At 36.2% G+C, this 23,241-nt stretch overlaps 1 protein-coding gene across 2 annotated transcripts; it reads right to left on the bottom strand.

The window, feature by feature from the left end:
• Positions 1-10,252: 10,252 nt before the first annotated feature.
• LOC113338941 (GTPase Der-like) lies at positions 10,253-16,302 on the bottom strand. 2 transcript variants are annotated; one of them, XR_003354892.1, is made up of 11 exons: positions 16,144-16,302; positions 15,706-15,931; positions 15,275-15,614; positions 14,915-15,139; positions 14,552-14,811; positions 13,705-13,916; positions 12,647-12,772; positions 11,525-11,710; positions 11,211-11,348; positions 10,611-11,109; positions 10,253-10,501 (listed from the first exon to the last, which is right to left on the bottom strand). XR_003354892.1 is itself a non-coding variant. In XM_026584332.1 (10 exons), exons 2-10 carry the CDS (start codon positions 15,857-15,859, stop codon positions 10,759-10,761), a joined length of 1,992 nt encoding a protein of 663 aa, XP_026440117.1. In that variant the 5' UTR covers positions 15,860-15,931; positions 16,144-16,302; the 3' UTR covers positions 10,508-10,758. The 2 variants fall into 2 exon arrangements, 1 of the variants encoding a protein (XP_026440117.1); XM_026584332.1 differs by lacking the exon at positions 10,253-10,501 and having other exon boundaries at positions 10,508-11,109.
• Between the last annotated feature and the right edge of the window lie 6,939 nt (positions 16,303-23,241).

Raw genomic sequence — 23,241 nt, 5'->3', positions numbered from 1 at the left:
CCTCAAAACAGCCTTTATTAAGAAAGTGACCAACTTCCCGATCCCCAGCTAAAAAACTGACCAATTTTTTTAGCCTTTATACAAAATGGCCTTTCTGTTAGTTTTTGGATCTGTGCGTACCAAAATGGTCAACCAAATAAAAGAAACCCACAACACCTTTTACTTCTTCTTCTTCTTCATTAATGTGTTATGTTCTTGCCATTACAACTCAAAACAAACTGGAAAAACCAGTGGGAGAGAAATTTTGGAGGATTGAAAAATTAAGGTTGTTTTTAACTTATTTGGAAGATTTAATGTATAGCAAGAGTATTACCAGAGTTTGTTGTTTGATTACAATATATAATTGTTGAAGTTAAAGGAATAAGAAAAATAATGAAAACTTTAAATTGAATCAATAGGGTCTTCAAAGAAAGTTAGTGCATCAAACCCAATTTTTTATTTATCTTTGTGTTGCTCATATTATATGGTTAATTGTTTAAATTTATTACATGGAGTAGAAATTGAATTTAAGGTTCTTCGAAACTGGGGGGTTGTACTTACTGATTTATATATGTTGTTGTTGTTTTTGGTTCCAATCTTGGTTTTGTGGTGATGATTTGGTAGTATTTTAGTGGTTGCTCTTTGTTGTCATGTATGGTGCATGAATGACAATGAAAAAATATGGTATGTTTTTGTTGTAGAAGTTAATTTATGATGATCTTGTTTGGGCTGCTCTTTATGGTCTTGTTGTTCGTCACTAATCGATAAATGGGTAGGTTTTGATCAAATTTTTCGCCTATTGAAGAAACCAAAAGTGTCATTAAATTGTAGTGATTTATGGTTTTTGTGTGTTAATTTGAAATATAACTTAGGAAAGAACATGATCTGTAATTAGGGTTTAATATATATGAAATATAAGTTTATCTTTTGTGATTTGGTATTTGTTAATGATTGTATTGTTGTGCAGTTTGATTGTCGATTAATGAAGACTAAAATCAATTAGGGAAGAATAAGATTTTCATCTTGTATGAGTCACCGAGTTAACTCGAAAACGGTTCATAACACTGTGATTCACTAAGAGGTTTAAATGGCATTTACTAATTAAGATAACTATCACATGTCCACTTAACTGTTGTTACCCAGAAATGGTCAATCTCTGCCACTTTATATAATGGCCCCAAAAAACAACCATTTTCTTAATTATAATTTGAAAAGTTGGCTATTTTATTAAAAAACTTTTGGTTATATTGCTTCAGGACTTGAACGGTACTCAGTGGGATTTGGAACGATGATCAACATGATGTTAGGAATTGAACGATAATCAACAGGATTTTTAAGATTTAAAGTCGTTAGATTCTTTCAACAAAATTATTAACCTTGCCTTGGCTTTATTTGCAGGTTCGGTCGAAATACTAATCACAGTAATTATTTCTCCTGATATAATAAAAACAAATTCTACACTCATCATGCCATCTGTAGGCGCTGCAATTTACTTCATTTCTCGATGGTTGTGGAGTTCTGGTTGCCGGCTTAAGTGATCCAAGTTCCAGTCAGCATTTATGCAGGGATGTCGTATTAGGAGGAATGATGGCAATGATTAGTGGCATTGTTTTACTTATGATTATTGGGTCCGACAGTGTTAATGTATTCAGTTTTTACTTTTGGTTACTTTGGTTAAAAAAAAAAAGAAACTTTTATCTTACTTGTAGTTTTTGTGGAATTAGCAAATCAAATATTTGCTAATTTTTGCTCCTATTATGGGATCAACAAGTCACAAAAATGGATGAATAAATATGTATTCTTATTGGCTTGATCATGAACAAGAAACACGGTCTCTTGTTTCACTGCGGCTGAAATTTGGCCGCGCGGATGAAGGAAAATCGCTCACCAGTGCTATGCTACTACTTTAGTTCTTTTACAACTAAGAATATACATTATTATATTTTATATTATCTTATATATTCTTATATTTTATGTTATCTTGTATTCATTATTATATTCGGTTTTATCATCGCTTGTTCTATTTTATCATTGATAAAAGATGTTTTATACAGTAAAACTTCGATAAATTAATAGTTTTCGAACTGCTAAATTCTATCAATTTAGTGAAATATTAATTTATTGGTAAATTAATAATTTATTTTTATAACGGAACATTCCAAATTTAACTCTAAATTTCTAAAATAAGTGTGTAGTATCAGTTACCTAGAGATTTTATTTTTAATTCAAATTATTTTCTTATTGTTTTATGTCATATTATATATATACTTTAATATTAAAATTAAAATTAAAATAAGAAAAATAAAACACAAAAAAATCATTTCGGAAGTTCTCAAATGAGTACAAAAATCAAAGATGAAGTCCAATGTATAAATGTGAACAAAAACAAATAATCGTAGATGTCTATTTTAATAATCACCATAATATAATGTTATCAGACTGATTATTAAATTATATATTAGTTGGGTCCTTTAAAAACTTAGAATTTTTATTATCTTATAAATTTAGTGGGGGTTATTATTTTAGCACACTTGTCTAAATCAGGAGTGTCCAAAAATATTATCTTAGCGAAGTTATTAATTTATTGTGGATTAATTTAGCGAGTTCTACTGTATTTTGTGGGACCATGAAAGAGCATATTTGTTCATTTTGATGGGATTTGTCTTTTATTATTTTTTAGTATGATGTAATAGTGTAGTTGTGATTTGTTTTTCGCATTATCTACTCATAAAACTAGCACATATGACTCTCTGTTTTAGGTTATCTAATCGATGAAAATTTTGTTCTTTTCGAATTTTTCATGGTATCAATCATGTAGGGTGAGGGTTTCTTCTTCTTTGGAGCTATCCTGGTTGTACCTTTGCTTCGGCTGACATTATACTTCATTATATTTAATCAAGATTTATTAAACTTCAAGCTATTACACACTCCAGTTATTACACAAGTTTTGTTCATCTACATTTTAAACAAATTTTCTTCTTGTCTTGAAAATGACACCACTATCTGACTCATCTCAGTTACACTATGAAAAAACCACTATGCTTCATCTTATCAACACTGAAAGATGAATTTATTCTTAACACATGCTCAATCCTTGGTGTTTTTTGCTCATGAAAGTCGACAAAAATAGCACCCTCTACTCATTAACGTATTCTAAGATAGTAACAAACTGTCCCGCTCCAAGATAGCTGGAGTGTCCACCCTAGAGGCCAACAAACGACGGATACCATGGGGGCGTACGAAGAAAAGTCATTGAAATTCGTTTATTAAATAAAAATACAAAATAGCGCAATTATATCCAAGTACGAAAATATTCAAAAACCTACTTACGAGTTGAGTGTTCCTATCGGGAAGCTCAATCACTCTCTTGGAGTAAACAGAGAGCTCTCCTTTGATTTTGAAGTTCTCGTTCTCAAGATTATGGATTCTTTTGCGCTGAATTAGAGCCTCGAATCATCGATAATTATATCTTCCGCTATATGGATCCGAAATGCAAATGAAACTGAATTGTGATGAACATATTCCAAAATAATTAAGGTTATAGGTTTTTAAATCAATGGTTGTTGAGTTGTTTTTGAACGCGCAATTGGGGAATATGTAAAGTAATCAGAGATATGATAATAAGACAAAATAGGGATTTAAATAGTAACTCACGGGTACCCCATATCCATATATTTTATGTAATTCTTAATTTACCCCTCATTGATCAAGTTAATCATATTTAGTTAAGTTAATAGATTAGTTTGATAATGATCAATATAAATCATTATTATTGAATTTGTTGATGCAACAACATTAAATCAAGATATTTATGATAATAAAGGTTTAGATAAATAACCAATCCAGAAAAGTAAACAAGTTGAACATACAAGTACTCTGAATACTCATGTATAGGAAATTTGATATTTTTTTTATCAAATTCGCCATTGTGACGCTTGAAAAACTCAGTGTCGGCATGGTAATAGTATGAATACCATGTCGACAGGTACTTAATCCACATGGTATTCATACTTTCAACATGCCGTCACACAATATCCCCAAAATTTGATATTGTAGTCAGTATTTTTTATATGAAGAGTGCTCCTTAAGTACACTGCCGGCACAGAATGTTCATTATCGAGCATGCCGGTAGTGGTGACGGCATGGTACATTGCTTAACTTGCTATGCCAGCACATGATGCAAATTTTCCAGAAACTATTGAGTGTTTTTCACTTGGCTATCGGTATTGATAAATTTCTATCGAGCATGCTGGAATTAATTTCGGCATGGTATTCATACTGAAAACAGTGCCTACATAGTAAAACGGCATTGTGTTGATACTAAAACTATGCCGGTACGTAAAACTAATATTGTATTCATGACATACTGAAACTGAAATTTTCAGTTTTTATTCAAAGAAAAAAAAATATAAAGAGAGAAGCCGACAGACAAGGAAAAGAGAAGTTGAAAAGAAATGGGATATGAGAAGAATAATTTAGGCTTTTAGATTTGTTTTATTTGTTTTAAAGGGTATTTTAGTATTTACGCACCTAAAAACACCCCTAATGAGGAACTATTGGATGGGAATATTAATTCATATCCCGAAATTTATTGTTTTTTTTTATACGAAAATTTTCATAGAAGATCAATAAGAGAGTTGAGTTACATTGTTTACTGTAATAGCAGTGGAGTTTTGAGCTCTCGCTCTATCATTCGTTTATATGTCGAAAAGAAAACTAGGTGGTGAGCTCGTATGACAACAGGATGTTGTTGCATTGGTTTTTGAATCCAATGCATAAGCCACCTGATTGGCCCTTTTACTACATAACAAAAAAGTAATTGTCTTGTTGGATAACTGCGTAATATTAATGTTTTCCTTAATAAATTCTATCATGGTAGAAGCCTTCCAGTCCAGCGTGGTTTGTTCTCCCATGATTGTTTTGTGAGTTATGCCGCACATTCCCTTAATCTGCATTTTTTCGTGGTTAAGCATATTGGTCCAATGTAGTGCTTCTAGAGTAGCATGGGCTTCCACCTCATTTGGACAGTGCGCCCGGCACTCCATTAGTCTTACCTCCCTGCATAAACCATCAGAGCATCTTAAAATTAGAGAAATTTTTCCTATGTTGATGGATTTGTTAAACATAACTGCTGTATTGATTTTCATTTCTCCTGTCGGTGGACAAGACCATATCTGATTATAAACCAAAGTGGAGACAGTGGTTCTAGAGGCTAACTTAGCCTCTCTTTTATTGATTTTCCATTCTAATTCAGCAGCTATATATGTACTCTTAGGATCTGGGTTTGAACTTTTAAAGATTTTGTCACATCTGGCATTTCAAATGTGCCAAACTACAGTTGCGTAAAGAGCACTCCATTCACCTACTTCATCCTTTCATCACACCGGGGTACATTCCAACCTTGCATTCTAATGACTAACGATATTAGGGATATTAGTAGAGGAGAATGGGTTGTAGTTAGATCTAAACCAAACACTAGTGCGAAAGGGCAGACAAAAAATAAGTGTTCTAAATTCTCGTTTTGCTTATCACAAAAGGTACAGTAGTTGGGAATATCACTATACAGAGATAACTTTGTCGTTGTTGGCACCATGTCCTTGATGCATTTATAGACAAAAAGACGAATCCTAGGAGTTGTCTGTAAATTCCAGATTCCCCCCAAGGAGAATTATGATTAGGAGAATATCGCTGAATTGCATTGTACAAGGATTTGATAGAGAAAATACCGTTAGCGGAAAGGTTCCATTTTGGTTTACCCATACCTTACCTTTTAATATGGATTAAGGTGATGGCTTGGACAGTATTAGTGTCAAAAATAGATATAAGAAACGGAATGTTCCAAGAACCTTGAGAAATTAGATCCTTGACTAGAGTACCTGAGAAAGTAGAAGTACTAAGAGGTGGGGGTGTGTGAGGGAGAGATGGTATCCATTTGTCCTCCCAAATATGGATCATATTGCCTAGAACGACCTCCCAAATGCAGTATGGTCTTACCTGGTCCAAGCCTTCCCGAATACAGTTCCAAGTCCATGAATCATTCTTAGTGACTTTAGAGTCAAGTGGATGTCTGCATTTGTGGAAATATTTTGCTTTAAGAGCTTCTGCCAACAGTGTGTTAGGATTTTTAAGGATATCCCAAGCTAGTCTTCCTAGTTGTGCTAAGTTGTTCAATGTTATGTTTCTAAATCCTAGTCCTCCTAGGTGTAACGGTTTCTCTAAAGACCCCAAGATATTTGGTAGTAACCTTTGCAGCCTTCTTCTTCCCCCACCAGTAGTCCCGTTGGATGGAAGTAAGTTGGCTAGTTATAGTTTTAGGGATCCTAAAAGATCCCATTTGGTAGATGGGTAAGGATTCCAAGGTAGATTTCACAGCCATTGTTCTAGCGGCATGTGAGATAATCCTATCTGACCAATTTTGAAGTCTTCTTTTGAATCTATGAACCGTAGACTCAAAGCTCTTCATTTTAGATCGACCTATGAATAAAGGGGTTCCCAAGTAGTTGTCAGAAATTGAGATCTTCTGAACTTTCAGAATTCTCGTAAGCATCTTACCAAATCTATTTTGGCATAGATTTGTTGAAAAAGATGCCTGATTTTTGGAAGTTTATCATTTTCCCAGAGGCAGCGCTGAAGGCATTGATAGTGTTTAAGATATTTTTAGCTTCAGCCAAATTACCTTTGGTAAAAAGAAGGCAGTCATCAGCGAAAAGAAGGTGAGTTATTGCAATGTTCTTCTAGGCCACCTTAATTCCACTGATAGTCTTATCGTTTTCGATTTTTTGAAGAAGTATGGAAAGACCTTCCATACAAATGAGGAATAAGTATGGGGAAAGTGGATCCCCCTGGCGCAAACCTATGGAGAGGGTGAAAAACAATCTTAGGGAACCATTACACATCACTGCAATTGAAGGAGTGCTGATACATTTCTTGATCATCTCACACCAGTTAGTAAAGAAGCCTAACTTAGACATTGTTTTCATTAGATAATCCCAGTTTACCCTATCAAACGCTTTACTCATATCTAGTTTGAGTCCCATGGTCCCTGTTTTGTTCTTCTTTTTCTTAATCATGGTATGAATTAATTCTTGGGATAGAACAATGTTGTCAGTAATTTCCCTATTATGCATGTAAGCAGATTGAACTGGAGAGATGATTTTGGATAGCACAGGTCTTAACCTATTGGCAAGGATTTTTTGAAATGATTTTGTAAGTTGAGTTGCAAAGACTAATGGATCTGAATTCCGTTGGAGTTTGAGGATTATCTACTTTTGGGATTAGAGCAAGAAAGGCAGCACTCATTTCTTTGAGAAGAAACCTTGTCCTAAAGAACTGTTGAACCATGGCAACAATGTCATTTTTAACAAGATGCCATTGATGTTGGAAGAATCCCATGTTGAAGCCATCTGGACCTAAGGCTTTATCCTAAGCCATCTTTTTAACAACATTTGTTATTTCCAGTTCAGAAGGGATAGAAGTGAGCCTATCATTTTCAATTGTGAAAACTTCATGGGAGAAAAGATTAAGAATATGATTGAAATCACCTGGTCTTGGCTCAGAGGAAATGTATCGAAAGTGGACAGTTAACATTTCAATGATATCTTTTTATGAGTTTCTAACTTCTCCATTAGCATCTAATAAAGATTGAATTCTTTTTCTTTTCCTCATTCGAAAAGTGCTAGTATGGAAGAACTTAGTGTTCCTATCCCCAAACTTCAGTTGATTATCTTTTGCCTTTTGTTTCCACAGTTTTTCTTCTTGATCATAAAGAGTTTTTAGTTCTGCTATTGTTTCTTCAAGTTCCTTGTCATTCTATCCTAGGTGGTTGGAACTGTTCAAGAAGTTGATAGAAGCTATTTTTTGTTTAATCTTGGGTTGTATGATTCCAAAGACTTATTTGTTCCATTTATTAAGATGTTTCTTTACTAATTTAAGTTTAGTTGTAAATCTAAATGCAAGAAATCGAGTAACATGAGATGTCCAGAAGTTTTGTATTATTTCTAGATCCTCGGGAACGTCAAGCCACATGATAAAGAACCTATAAGGAGTAGCTAGGGAACTATCTCTACAAATTGAAGATAGAAAGAGGGGCGAATTAATGGTCTGAACCTACGACCGGTAAATGAGTAATGTATGCTAGAGGGAAAAGATCCAACCAGTCTGCATTAGCTAATTCCCTATCCAGTCTCGCTTCAATTTTCCTGTCATGTTTCTGTTTATTACACCATGTAAAAGGTGGAACCTTAAATTCTAAGTCCAGGAGACCGGAATCCACAATGATGTTCCTAATGTTTTGAATGGGTGTGTGTGGTTGAGAAATTGACAGGATTAGCTCCTTTCTTATCAGCGTCATCTAGAGTTAAGTTAAGATCCCCTATGAGCATCCAGGGAGTAGTGACCTCTTTAGCCATTTCCTCGATAAAGAGCCAGTCCTTTAGTCTTTTAGCTCTTTTTGGATTCCCATAAAAAAAAGAGAAGATTATTTCAGTGTCTACGTTATTTACCGAGGTGGTAATGATAGTGTGTATCATTCGCCGAGACTAGTGCAAAATTTCCACCTTGAGATTGTTCCTCCAGGCTAGTCCTAACCCACCGGATAGACCCACCGGTGGCACAAAGCAGGAGTTAGAGAAGTCACAGGCTAGAAATGGTGCTTCCAAGAAACTATCCTTGGCTCTAGTTTCAGAAAGAAAAACGATATCAGGTTAAAGAGAGATACAGAGTTTATTGAGGTGAGGGGACAGTTGATTTTGATCCTAATCCTTGACAATTCCATGTTAGGATATTCATTCTTATGTAAAAAGCAGAGTGTAACAGATAAAAAACCTATCTATCAGGACTACCTACCTATTGGGTAGTCTCTCTAAGAAACTGTCTAAAAAACAAAGATATGGAAAAGAAGAAAAGACAACCCCTAGACAAAAAAAACTAAAATAAGAAGAAGGCAATTGGTAGGGAGAGAAAAAGATAAATATAACGAATTAAGTAAATAATTTGAGCAAAACTAATTGGTGCATACTGCATAAGCAGTTAAGTATAACGATAGAGCTGGGCCTAAACTAGTAAAATAGCAAATAGACCTTAAAGTTGCTGAGAGCCTAGAATTTGGACAAAAGGTAGCAAATTATACTAAGATGAGACTGATTTGGAAAAACAAGAATTTTATTGTTAACTTGCACTAATAGGAGGATACTGCAGTTATAAATAAGAATTTTTGCAAGTACGGAGTGAGCCATGTATCGTGTGGCATTTTTCTTTGGTCGTCGTGCTCCGCTACCAACTGTGAAGGAAAGCATAAAGTTGGTAGCTTTCGATCCCTTCAAATATCGCATTATGTGATCATAATTAGTAATTGATTGGACAAAAAATGACAACAAGGTCACTAATCAGTACCCGAGTCCAGACCAGACATTAAACAGAGAAACCTTCTTAATCTTGAACAAGTATGTGCCTTTGAACAAGTATACGGTCTTGAATCTTGATGACTTCCAGACCATTTTGCTAATTTATCTGCTGATTGTGCTCTACTATTGAAATTTCTATCAATAAAATTACAGTCAATTTTATCGAACCATGAAGTGACTGACTTAACTCTCCATGAACGCAAAATGTATGACTGACTTAACTCTCCAACAACGTACGGCATTCTTTAGCTGTTTTTTCCTTTGCCCATACTACTGCAGTACTGCTTGCTTGGAAGTTGAAACCCATCGCTTCCGCAACATCGGCCCTGAACTCTTCATGTGGATGCACAAACATCGACCAGTTTATCCTATATGGATATGCGTGATTCTTGTGCCTAGATACCTGTTTCTTCCTCGAACGAAGTAGAAAAGTGTTTGGAACACCATTGAGCGAGTCAGACCTGATGGATGGTGGACCTCTGAATGACTTCCCTTTCATTCTTTAGCTGCTGGTCATTACTAGGATATAAAGATTACGGGGTCGGTATTCTGATTAATTTTAAAAATGACTTTAAAGTGTCTAGAAGTTGGACTTATCATAACTCGAAAAGATCCACTCCCTAGATATGGGCCACCAATTATGTTGGATGGAAGGAAGAGGAACTGAAATTCAAATACAAAATTGAATTCCATTATAGCTTGATAAATTCGTATTGTTGAATTCAGCATTTCAGCTCATCAACCTGATGACCGATGAGAAGTCTTGCTGTCCATTCTAGGAGAGAAGAGGAACTGAAATTAAGCATGAAAATTGCTTAGCCTGAAGGCCCTGAACTGACATGCAGGGAATAAGCAGAATGACGCATCATATAGGATTGGTCAAGAAAACATCACTGTGGAACGTCTCATTGTCACATGCAACTATTGGATATATTTACAAAGAAAAGTTTACATGTAGTTTAACGACAAAATTTGATCTATTCTTAAACTAACATGAAGCACCAAATCCTAAATGGTTTAATTTCATCAGACTGGTAAAAGAACATCTGTTTTGTGTCCCATTGGAGCCGGATGACTCGCCCGTTGCAGAATCAGGAGACACTATATGCTGTTGTTGATTCCTTTTCAAAGAAGTAGGCATGCCTGTGAGATTTCCTGAACCAATAGTAGTACAAAATAGGATTTTACAGATCAAAATAAAGAATGCAAGTGCACACAATACGCTAATACCTGCTACCACTTGCCCATGCCTTACACATGACAAAGCCGTAAGTGAAATATGCCTTACTGGCTTGCTTGCTCCCTAAGTGACAAATACAAACACCGCCAATCTTGTTCCTTCTTCTCACTATCAGCGTGGCGCAATGCAGGAAACTCGCTAAGTGGTTGGTGTTGGGGAATCTTCAGTTCTCTTGTCAGAGCAAATCTTGTCAGGAGATACAGCTCTCTTGTCAGAGGTAATCTTGTCTGTCATCCTTCCACAAGATTTATTGCCTTTAGCACCAGCATCTGCTTTTCTTGAAACAGCTCGCTGCATAATTCGGATGGGAATTCCCCCCAAGTCAAAGTCTTCCTTCAAAGATCTAGTTAGGAACCTAATGTCCGTGTCTGAAAATTCAGTTTTGCCACGTATAAACGCCACAAAAGTTGGCGGTCGAGCCTTCACTTGTGTGAAATACTTGATTTTTGGCTTTGCCTTTTGATCCTTCCATGAATGCCTACTCATAACCTAACAAGAACCACCATGAAATCACTTCCATGTGTTAATTAAGTAGAAATGCGTAAATGAATTATATCAATGAAACATGCAGATTGGCATGGAAAACTGACCTTGCAAAGCCAACGGTTAAGACGTGCAGTTGACAACCTTAAACACCATTTTTCATACGTCTCCATGACCTGGCGCAATATAGCTATCCGACCTTTTCCCTCTAGTGCAGACACAAATACAACTGGAATTCCTGTTATCTGGAAACAAACTCAGTTCAACAATATATCAGGTCTGGTAAAAAGACCAAAATAACAAATAAATAATCTATGTGAATCCATCAGCTAAATTCATTTGACAAACAGGACAAATCAATTACATAGAATCAAAACGGATGGCCGAATGATATAACTATTAGGTATACACAGCGACTAACCTGAGGAATAACTGTTTGAATTTCTTCCGGAACAGCTTTGATGACCTTCTCATATAGTTTAGCATTTTCCTTCCCTCTCAAAAGATCCATCTTGTTCACAATCACAACCAAACCACGACCTTCTTCTACCGCACGCCTCGCTATAACTACCTCAGCATGATTCATGCTACACCTGGATTTTGCAATCTATCGGACAGGACGAAACAGAAAGGATTCAGCTAAAAACCTAATGAAATTGAACATCACACTTTTCTAAGTTGATATATTTCAAACTGTGCATCTACGCATACATGCTTATAAGTTAGAGAGGTAGGTTCCATTGACAGGATTAAAATGACATTCTCCATAGCGCCAAATGGTAAAGATTTAAGGACTTGTTTTGCCATCCGCTTAGTATAATACTACACTTGTTTATTCATTGTTAAAATGTGGTTACAAATTTCAGAATGAGCTGAATCTGGTCAAGCAGTAGATCATTGTCCCTGAATATCACCACTGGGTCTTCACCCTTTTGGCGCTAAAGAGTAAATCATTTAAGCATGTCAAACTAAGCTTGTCAAAATGGACTTATGCGTGAATTCATAATTTTTTATTGACAATACAACCAGATAAACTGATACGGATACAGAACAATGAGTACGATATAAGTGTGGATGTGGTATCAATTAGGCACAAGTATGTAGTGGGGTGGCAATTGCCCATGGCCCATGGACATGTCATCTTAACAGTTGCATGTTTAACTTTTTCTCAAAAGATATGGAAGAAAGGTTGAAGCTTATTGTCCAACATAAGAAACTAGAATTGATCAACATCGCCCTTAGCTCACCAAAACAGTATTAAAGCCAGCGAAGGTAGGTGGGGGATTACTTAGTTTGGAAAATGGTATATAGAGCACTAAACATACACAAACTAGAGAAATGATCCAAACCATGGAGAAACCAGACTAAATAATAGGGGTTCTTCGTTAGCTCCAAAAACAACTTAAAACTTAAGAAGACTAGGGAACCTTTCACAGTACCACGAAAACAAGATACAGTATATTGTAAGCAAGCACAGCTTCACCATGAAATATACCAACCTCATAAAACAATTTCAGAAAGATAACATAAAATATATACCAACCTCATCTGCATCAAGCACCAAAGCGATGACATGAGCCCTCATAAGATTTTTTCGGGACTGCATGACACTCAAGGACCCTGGTCCTTTCTCCTGCTTCGATCTTTGCAACCAACCAGCCGTGTCAACCTGACAATAAACACTAACTTAATCGCAAAATATAATTAAACAACTATGTATATTAAGCATGGACCAACAACTATGTACATTAAGCACAGGGTTCACATCAAGGAAAATAAAAAATCAGGTGCACTGCTGCAGCCATAGGCTAATTGCAAAATGGCCATTTGAAGAAGTAACATCATAACCCTACAATCCACCACCAGATTGCAACTATGTAAGCAACATTTACTTTTGTATCAAAAAATAACATAGGTATGGAGTCTCCATTCCGTTGAATGCTGTCAAATTCATTAGACAACACTGTCTTAAATCAGGTTAAACATGTTCCACGTTTGCTTACCTCTAGACAGGAATGGACCCACTGAAAGCATCTGTAAAAATGTTCAGAAGAAACCAAACTGCAAGATACTTTATAAGACCTAGGCACAAACTACAATTTATACAATGCAAAAATTGGTCAGCAGAAGATCCCTTCACTTGCGTCATACCAGCTCACGAAGCATATGGAACAAGGACTATGAAAATACAACATCCTAGTTCATGAAAGATTGTATGGAGTATTGCACCACAATATTTCCTTGGCGAAACTAAAATCACTCTACTGCAGTACTGATTAAGTAGCAGGATTTTACTTCAAAGGCCTTTTTCACGGGTGGTTCAGGATCTACCCTGTCATTTGCACCCCTCTACTGGACATTGGCACATTGCCATATATATATATATATATATAAAGCACGACTACTGAATCTCCCAGCTACCAAATTCTATCAAAATGTTGAAAGCTTCTAGTCTCTGACGTTAATTAAGGGAACAAGGATTACATTGCCGAACAATCTTTTCAAGGTTCAAAAATGATGCTGCAAATTTATAGTGCACTTCAATGGCCCAGACATCAAATTCACAAGGAAACAAAGGGTATTAAGAAGCTGAGATTTTACCAAATACACCGTTCGTTCTTCATATTGGAACTCAGCTCTAACTGAATCTCTTGTTAAACCAGCTTCAGGTCCCACCAGAACACGTTCCTGTTGCAACAACGCATTCAACATTGTAGACTTGCCAACATTGGGTCGGCCTACAATAGCCAATTGCAAAGGTAACTTGGACTCGTCAACCTCAGAAGAGGAGTCATTACTCTGACTAGCCTTCTCTGGGATAAAGAGAGGAACAATAACAAGTTAGAGGATGCCAACAGAAACATCATGACTCGACGAAACAAAGTAACAGATATGGATAGGCCCACCTCTTCTACTCAAATCCTGTAAATCTGTATACTAACGGTGTGTTTATGCAAGTTGACACTCTACCAGTTGTTCAAGTCTTTGCTTCTACATATAGATATGAAGGATATAATTTTTAACTAATGCATGTACTGTCAATAATAAATTTGATACCCAGAACCTTTATAAAACTATGTAATACTAGTAAAAAAGACTTCGTGGTCCCTCATTGTCTCTCCTAAATGCATATACTTCTCTTTCTTTCTTCTTTAATTCAAATCCTGATTATTTAAACAAATTGCATTTCACATGGTCACAGGATTGTGATAGTATCAAGCATAGGGATTTGTACTGCATTCGAAGATTAGATCCACCCCAAGCCCAATAACAGTATTTGTTATTATGATGCTCTATTAGACAATGTGTTCTTTTGGTGTTAACTGATTGATTGGATCAGGAAGTAAGCAGATCACTGTATTATTCATATTGTAGCATAGTAAAACTTGATCCGACTCTCAGAGAAGAAGAAAAAACCTAGCAAGAAACATGGAAACCCGGGGCTTACCATTTAAGACACGGAGCATATATTCCTCAAGAAGAGGACGGAGAGAGTCATAAAGATCTCCCATACCAAGTCCTGTTTCAGCAGATATTGCAATAGGATCCCCATATCCCAATTTATAGGCTTCGCCAGCAGCTGACATAAGGTATCCTCGGTGATCATCAAGCGATTCAGACTTATTCATCACTAGAAGAGTAGGGATTCCAGATGCGTGTTTGCGCAACCACGACCCCACCTCGAAATCAAGAGGCTGCAATCCATCTCTGGTGAAAGACGAGGCCCCAGAAAGTTCAGAAATCCAATATCAAGAAATGGTACCAAAAAAGAAATTCTGTCAGCATTATGGAAAATTGCTGTTTAACTAACCTCACGTCAATCAAGAACATCGCAAATTGAGACCTTGCAAGTACATGACCAGTCATTCCTGTAGTTCTGTCAAGAATACTTCCGGAAGTTGCTGCTGTTTCAAGACCAGCTGAATCCAACACCCTAAACCGCAAATCACCCAATTTGGCAATGCCTTCTCGTATGTCCCGTGTAACATGGTCATCTGGGGTATTGTACACAAGAGCTTCTCTCCTTTGAATAAAACTACATGCACAGAAGAACATTTTTGGGATCAAAAAAGAAAAATCTAAATCTAAAAGAGAAAAGCTCTGAAGACATTGAGATGGTCCACATTGCCAAATCCATGGATGTGAAATCAAGCTCAACATGTTAACTTACCGGTTAAACAACGCCGACTTGCCCACATTTGGACGTCCGACTAGAATAACAGTTGGAAGTAAATCAGCGTCAACTTTACTAAACTCCACTATCGACTTCTTTTTATTACTTTTAGCTTTTCTTTTACCAGCACGAGTATTCACCTCATCAAAATGTTCCTTCAGTTCTCGCGAATCATTGCATGGCAAAGCATCAACGACCACATCTTCTGAAATATCCTCATCGCTATCCAATACAGGCAAAGCTGAATCTCCCCTAGCAAGTCCACAAAATCCGACAGTTCCAGGAGATCTCCATACAGTTGATGAGATCAACGAAAGGGTCGAATCTTGCGACAATCCTGAAATTAATTCTAGTCAGAAGTTCATTCAGAATAAGTAGCCAGTAACTCAAATCAAAAACACAATTTAATTGCCTATACTATTCATTACCGAGTGTAACTGGAGTCTGAGCATCATTTACAAATGGAAATGACCTCGTCATTAGATCCCTCCCATTCCAAAATCTTCTTGTATTGCAACTAAATAAACCAGAAGAGTGATACCTTCTGGCTAGAATAGTTCGGAGCCAAGAGGGGACCACCATTCCAGATAGATAGAGTATTACCAAGACCCAACTTGTCTTATTTGCTTATTCAGTTTGCTAGTAGCAGTACCCCTGTTCGTATCATATATGAAGCTGAATAAGATTCTAAGCAAACACAATGATGATTGATAAGGAGGAAATTGAACAGAAAACATTCAAACCCTGATCATGAATGTCTAAAAAGATCTTAAATTTGTTATCAACCCTAAAAGCAAAATGTTTTAGCTGTATAATTCCAAATTCTGAATAAAACCCTTAAGGGTTTAGGGTTTATAGGAAATTACCAGGTTCGTTAAGCTTGGACTTGAGCATCTTCAAACAAGGGAGGCAATTTCAAGGCCGCTCTCTTCAACTCTAGGTTCTGCTTCGTGTAGGGCTTTTTGCCTCCACGATACTGAGGAAGGTTTGGAAAATGACTGGAAAGAAAACGTCTTATTGGCCGCTTTGACGTTATCACGGTCCGTATAGATGTTCTATACGGAGTATTCTTTTTATTCCGTTTACCAGCAAGGACGCACACGCGATGCGATTACTAGCAGGGTTTAGTCCGTAGTATGACGCTACCGTAGCGAATATATTTAGTCGAGCGGATGTATAATCAACGTCTGATAGTGGAGCGTTGACATAATCATGCCCAGTTGGGGAGGCCATAAAGTTAACGCCAGATGTGGGGCGTTGATATAGTAAACGCCGGATGTGGGGAGGTCATATAATTTACGCCTGTACATGGGACGGTGATATAATACACACCCGATGGGGTGTTTATATAGTTTCCGCCGGTCCAAGGGCGTACATATAATCTCCGCCCCATTTAACACACGTAATCAACACGTGTGGAGTTCAACCCAGCGAACATTATACCTCCACCTCCATGTAAACCTCTTTACGTGTTACACGTTTATCCTAATCTTTTCTTCTCGGTCTTCTTCTTTTCTACTTCTTTGTTTCTACCGCCATCAAAACAGCACCTTTATCTTTCACTCCCATTCTCAAACGCTGTAACGAGTAGGAAAGGAAGAAAAAAAAGGAAAATAGCAACGAGATAGATTCCATGAGAGGTAATATAGTTTTCTTAATCTTTTATGTTTATCTATATTCTTGTATAATTTATTTATGGTTTTAGTTTGTTAAAATTAGGTTTTAATTTATTTATGGTTTTAGTTTGTTAAAATTAGGTTTTAGAAAATTGGGTATTGACAAACAATTATGAATATGATATTGTATGTGAACAGATTTGAGTACGTATGTTGTATGTAGATTTGGTTAAATATGAAATTGGGTTTAAGACGAGCTAAATTTATGTGTTTTTTATAAATTTGGGTTAATATGTATTTTTACATTTCTTTTGGTTATGTGAGAAATTGTGGTTATGTGAATTTTGTGTGTTACATATGTATAATAGCTAATTTATATGTATGTAAATGGGGTTAAAAGTAATTGATTTTGTAGTGATTTTTATGGAATGTTGAAGTGATTAAATTGAGTTGTTATGAGGTATATTTTTTTGGTTTCTAATATGTTCTACATACATAGGTGACGATTTAATTTTTGTTTGTGGAATTATAGAATTTGGAATTAATATAGTTTGTGTTAAGGATTTATAGTATTTGAAATATAAGTGGAATTATAGAATTTGGAATTAATATAGTTTGTGTTAAGGATTTATAGTATTTGGAATATAAATGGTGATGGACTTATAAAAATATGGAATAATGAGGGTTGGTGTTTTAAAATTGAGATTGCATCTATCTTGTGTGTGTAGAGATGCTGAACAGACTCACAGCGCGGTTCAATGGTCGCATGAAGACGAACAAGAAACAGAAATTTGTAGCCGAAGAGGATTACAACATAATCTCTACTGGTAAATTAAGGAGGTTGATATTCCCCGGTTAGGGCGGTTTCGCGTACTGCAAGATGATAAACCGCACGCTACTACAGACATTACATTTACAGGAGAGCAGAAATTAAAGAATCAACGTCGTGGATCTCTGGCATCGGTAATTCATCACTATCAAACTATTTCACAATACTGTCTTAGAGCTAAATATATTATTGAAAAAGCGGGATGGCAAAGTTTACTGAACATACAATGTAGCGAAACCCAACATTCAATGGTTGATTATATTGTTGAGCGGTTTTGGGACACAACAAATACTTTTCACTTCCCATTTGGTGAGATGGGATTTACCCCCTAGATTGACTCATGTTGACTGGACTGAGAATCGGTGATGGGCCTGACATTCCGTATGATTCTGGGAAGTATCAATCTGAATATGTTCGTGAGCGTATCTTTCCAGATATCCAAGATGTAAAGCTCTGTCCAAAAGCTCCGTCGTGGGTTTCAAATTCAACTACAATTAAATATTTAAGCTCATATTTCTAAGAAGACAAGTTGGTTGCGGCTGAAAATGATAGCACTCTTGCTTATAGAGTAGCAATTGCCTTTTTCATGTATGTTTTGGGACATTTTTCTTTTCTAATGCAAAGACCTATATTGATGCTGGATGGTTAGCTGCTTTTGAAAATCTTAATGTAGTATCCACGTATGACTGGGGTGGTGCCGCTTTTTCGAGATTGTATGCGTCACTCCGTTTAAATGGGAGGAGACAGAAGGCACTATGCGGCCCATTCCAAATATTAGAGGTATTCTTTTAATCCAGTTTTTTCTTCCTTTCATTGTTTATTTTGTTGCGAAGTTATTAAATTGGCTAATTATTTTCATGGAGTAGTTTTGGGGTATGAATACCTGGGCATATGTCGACCAGACATCTCAAAGGGGAGTACAGAACAAAAATGGCATGTAACTTCTAAATGGAATGTACCGAAGAATACAAATGATATTTTCCGTTGTAGGGATTTACTGAGTAAGATTATTGCTGAACAAGTGACATGGCGCCCATGGGAATCATACAAAGAAGTTCTTTCATCTGATACGGGATGCACGGCTTCGAGGCTATCAGACTCCAGATTCAGGGTTCAGGGTTCAGGGTTATATATTTTCTTACATGGGCATTAAGAGTTAATAATTAAATTTTATTCGATAATTGTTGCTAAATACCAATAACATTTTTTTTTGTTTTTCATGCTTATGTAATATATATCATACTTACTATATTCGTATTCTCTTTCTAACCGTACAACATAACATGTACCTCGGAGAAAGGTGCAGGAGGCAAAACCATTATACTTTTGATGTTCCCATAAAACTACACACAGTTATTGGGGATATCGGCAGTATTCAAGCAGAACGCCTAAAAAGAGAAGGTTTTCTCGATGCTACAGAGATAGCGCAAGTTTTTAAAGATTATGATATACATTTTCATCACTGGAGAAAGGTAACTAACTACAACGATTATGTGACTCATCCTAATTGGGAAGCCCAAACATATGGGCTTGTCGGTGACTTGTATACGGACCCAATTGAACACCCTGCTGAACATGTACCTATCCCTCCTCCACATCTATTATCCCACGTATGTTAACTTTCGACTTTTTCAAGAACGTTCGACATTTTATTATACATTTGTACTTATGTATTTTATTTTTTCATGACAGCACGAAGCTTACACATTATTTCAAGAACATGTTGATTTTAATCAACAATTTCGCGATTTTACATTAAAACAAACGAAGGAGAGGATGGACATTATTATGGCGAAAGAAGCAGAAATACAAAGGCTGAATACTATGAACATAGATTTGCAGCAACAAATGTCTCTTTTCCGTCCGCCGCACGCTGTCCAACCTCTCCTTGGGTTCGGTTCCTTTTCCCAAATAATGCCACCGCAAGTTTGGAGTTCTATGAGTCAAGGACCAGCTTCAACAATGTCCTCAGTCAATGCCACTCCGAGAATGCAGATGCCTTTTATGCCACCTCGATCGGCGCCTTCGGATACTGATAGTTAGTATCTCATATTATCTTATCTTTCAGCGAGTAGTCATTTCAAGTCTACTCTCTCCACTATCCCTTTAGTTGTCCTCTCAAGTTTGAGAGTAGGCAGTGTGTATAGTTTTTACACCATCCATATAGAGTATAGTCATATCAGGCTACTGACAAACACTTTATCTTTTTTTGGAAAAGACTTTTATTTTTTCAAGAAAATCACTATCTCTCACCATCTCCTTTTTTTTTATTAATGCTCTTGGATATAAATTAAAGACCTGATCACCCAATATATGAATGGCAACACCCCTCTTCTGCTTCAGATAGTAATGGAAAACTATGAGAAAACCGCTCATTATTGCTCTTCTGTTTCTTCTTCTTCTTCTTCTTCTTCTTCTAATATTAGTTTTTATTCCTCTGATGATGATGCAATAGCAATTATGCAAAATAACATGGCCGTTAGTTTGGGAGTCCTTGTTACAAATTCAAAATGGACTCAAACTCGTATCAAAATACCCAGAAATCGTGATGCAGGAGCTGAACTTCTATGGAACGACTATTTTTCTCGGTACCCAAACCAACCACCCAATGTTTTTCGCAGAAGATTCAGAATGCGTCAACAATTGTTTAGCCGAATAGTGGAAGGTCTTACCAATGCAGACAGATATTTTGTTCAAAATCCCGATGCTTGTGGAGTTGTAGGATTAAACCCTCATCAAAAAGTAACAGCAGCAGTAAGAATGTTAGCTTACGGATGTGCGGCAGATGCAATAGACGAGTACTTACGCATAGGAGAAACCACTGTGTTGGAAGCTACTCGGAGGTTCTGTAAGACGATTGTCGACGTGTATAGGAAAGAATATTTGCGTGAACCAATTGTTGGTGATGTTGAACTGTTTCTCAAGCAAAACAAAGACCGGGGATTTCCAGGGATGCTAGGTAGTCTAGATTGCATGCATTGGAAATGGGATAAATGTCCGTCGGCAGAGTCAGGGGCTTACACCGCATATAAAGGAGCGAAAGTATCGTGTTGGAGGCGGTGGTGTTCTATGATCTATGGTTTTGGCATGCATTTTTTGGTATGTCCGGATCTAACAACGATATTAATGTTATGAACCGTTCATATTTTTTTCGAAGTCTTGTAACAGGAAAAGCACCACCAGTGAGCTACGAGGTAAACATACATTCATATGATATGTCGTATTATCTAGGTGATGGTATATACCCAGAGATACCTACTATTATTATGGTCATTAAACACCCGGTAGGTAGGAAAAAAGAAATATTTTCATCGATGCAAGAGGGTGCAAGAAAAGATGCAGAACGGGGATTTGGTGTACCCCAACAATAGTTTGGAATCATCAAACAACCCGCAAGAATGTGGAATCCAGATGTGCTTGCCTATATCATGAAAACCTGTATTATCTTACATAATATGATAGTCGAGGATGAGCGTCTACCCGGAGACTGACCACATGTTTATGAACAACGTAGCAACCCGGCACCGGTTAATATATTAAGATACAACAGTGAGGAGTTCTCCCAAATTAGAGTTGAGCAACGCCGACGTGCAATGCGTAACAAAGAAGCGCATATTCGCTTGCGTGATGACTTAATCGAACATATATGGTCAGAATATGGAAATTAAAAATTTGGACACTGACTGTCATTGTATAGGTTGTTTTTTTATGAAAGCTTATGATTGTCATTTTCTTTGTATTTTAACTTTGGATAATAATAAAAGCATTTTCTTATCTTCTTATCATTTTTTTTTTTGTCGATACTATATGTGATTACTGTTTTTTTATCCCGACAGATTATGATTGATTCGTGTCCATTCCTTTTTTTTATCCTATAAAACTATAGAATTCTTATTTTTCTTCTTTTCTCCATCCAAAACAATCTATTTAGTTTGTGATTCAGCTACGAAATATGAAAAAATTCTCTAAAGAAGAAGATGTTGGTATTGTTCAAGCATGGATCAATGTTACAACAAATCCACTTTATTCAGGGTAACCCCGCAACCGTTTTTGGTCAAATATTTTTGATATATTCGATACGTTAACAGGTAATGAAAAATCTAGAAACTAAAAAAGATGTTCAAAATAGGTTCAATCGCATCAACAAGGAGGTGGAAACTTTTGTTGTGTTTCAGGCTAATGTTAACATACGGAATCCTAGTATGGCATATGAGGAACGGGTGAGAATATATTTCAAATCATATGCTTAGAGCTATATTTAAGCTAAACATATATGTAACTTATTTTTATTTAAATTTGCAGCAAATTACAGCTCGGTTGGAATATTACTACGAGAGAGGCAATGATTTTGAGCATGAGGAATGCTATGAAATCTTCAAATCAAATCTTGCGCACTATAATCCCGACGAATGATTAAATTAGAATGTTGTAACTTTCCTATAATTATTGTTTGAAAGATGTTGATCAATACTTGGTCAGTATTTTTGGACGAATTGTTTTATTTAAATGTATTATCTCTTTTTTATGTAATCATCATCAAGTTTTAATTACGGTTAGTTGTTTCAAAAACATTTAAATTTAATTCAATTCAACGGAAATAAACTTAAAATCCAAAAATTACATAATAATACGGCTAATTGTAATAATAAGAAATATTAAAAGATAGTTATACTACTAAAACTATTAATCACTAAATAGGAGAGATAATAAAGTTTTCAACTATTCCGCCTTTGTGTTAAGATTGGTTTCTTCTATTCCGAACTATGTCCGCCCTACGAAGTTCGAAGTACTCCTTTTGTACAGGATCCAATTTTTGAAGATCCATCATAATGATGCCACTTCCTTGGATTTTTTTGTCGCATGTTCGGCTTGTTTTGCTGCAAACTATGCTGCTCTTTGTTCCATCTTGAATCTTGATTGTGCTTGGTAATGAGTATTGAAACTTTGTTGTTCTTTAATAATTATTCCCATCAATTCCTCTTGGACAGTGGATTTCTCTCTCCCAGTTTTCTTCAATCGTTTTGCTGTTTTTTTCCCCATCTTACGGAGATATGTGTTCTCAATGTCTCCCATATCTGTGTCGTTACCGGACTCGGCTTGAGTTTTTGTTTGTTGTCCTTCCTCATCTTCCTCGTTATTCTCACAACTGTCCAAATCGTGCGTCGTATTGAATACAAAAGTCGATCGCCGATTATATTTATATTTTCTAAGAAAATTGGGTAGCACTCTTCGTGCTTAAATTTTTTTCCATTATTGCATTCCTTGAACCGCATGTTTACTTTTTCAAGCTGTTAATGTTTTTAAAAACAGTTAAGTTCATGGGCATGTAAATATTAGAAAATAATTGTTCAAAAAATAAAGAATACTTACCTTCTTTTCAGGACCCCATCCAGTATGATATTCACCATCCACTTCCGCCTCTTTCGCCGAAAACAACGCCACATATTTACTTATTACCTTATATCGTTTTTGCCAGGAACTCCAAGATCGCTCTGGTTTATTAGGTAAATGAAGTTCAA

This window comes from Papaver somniferum, unplaced genomic scaffold (genome assembly GCF_003573695.1).
Source record: "Papaver somniferum cultivar HN1 unplaced genomic scaffold, ASM357369v1 unplaced-scaffold_19, whole genome shotgun sequence".
Taxonomy (NCBI): Eukaryota; Viridiplantae; Streptophyta; class Magnoliopsida; order Ranunculales; family Papaveraceae; genus Papaver; species Papaver somniferum.
Note: the sequence above shows the minus strand (reverse complement) of the source record. Positions and strands in the feature narration are given on the sequence as shown.

Excerpts from the sequence above, each read along its gene's own strand:
- LOC113338941 (XM_026584332.1), bottom strand. The coding sequence starts at position 15,859 with ATGGTGGTCCCCTCTTGGCTCCGAACTATTCTAGCCAGAAGGTATCAC. Across the intron at positions 13,917-14,551 it reads TATGCTCCGTGTCTTAAATG|AGAAGGCTAGTCAGAGTAAT; the intron begins GTAAGCCCCGGG and ends TCTTTATCCCAG. Across the intron at positions 11,110-11,210 it reads TTAACCGTTGGCTTTGCAAG|GTTATGAGTAGGCATTCATG; the intron begins GTCAGTTTTCCA and ends GGTTCTTGTTAG.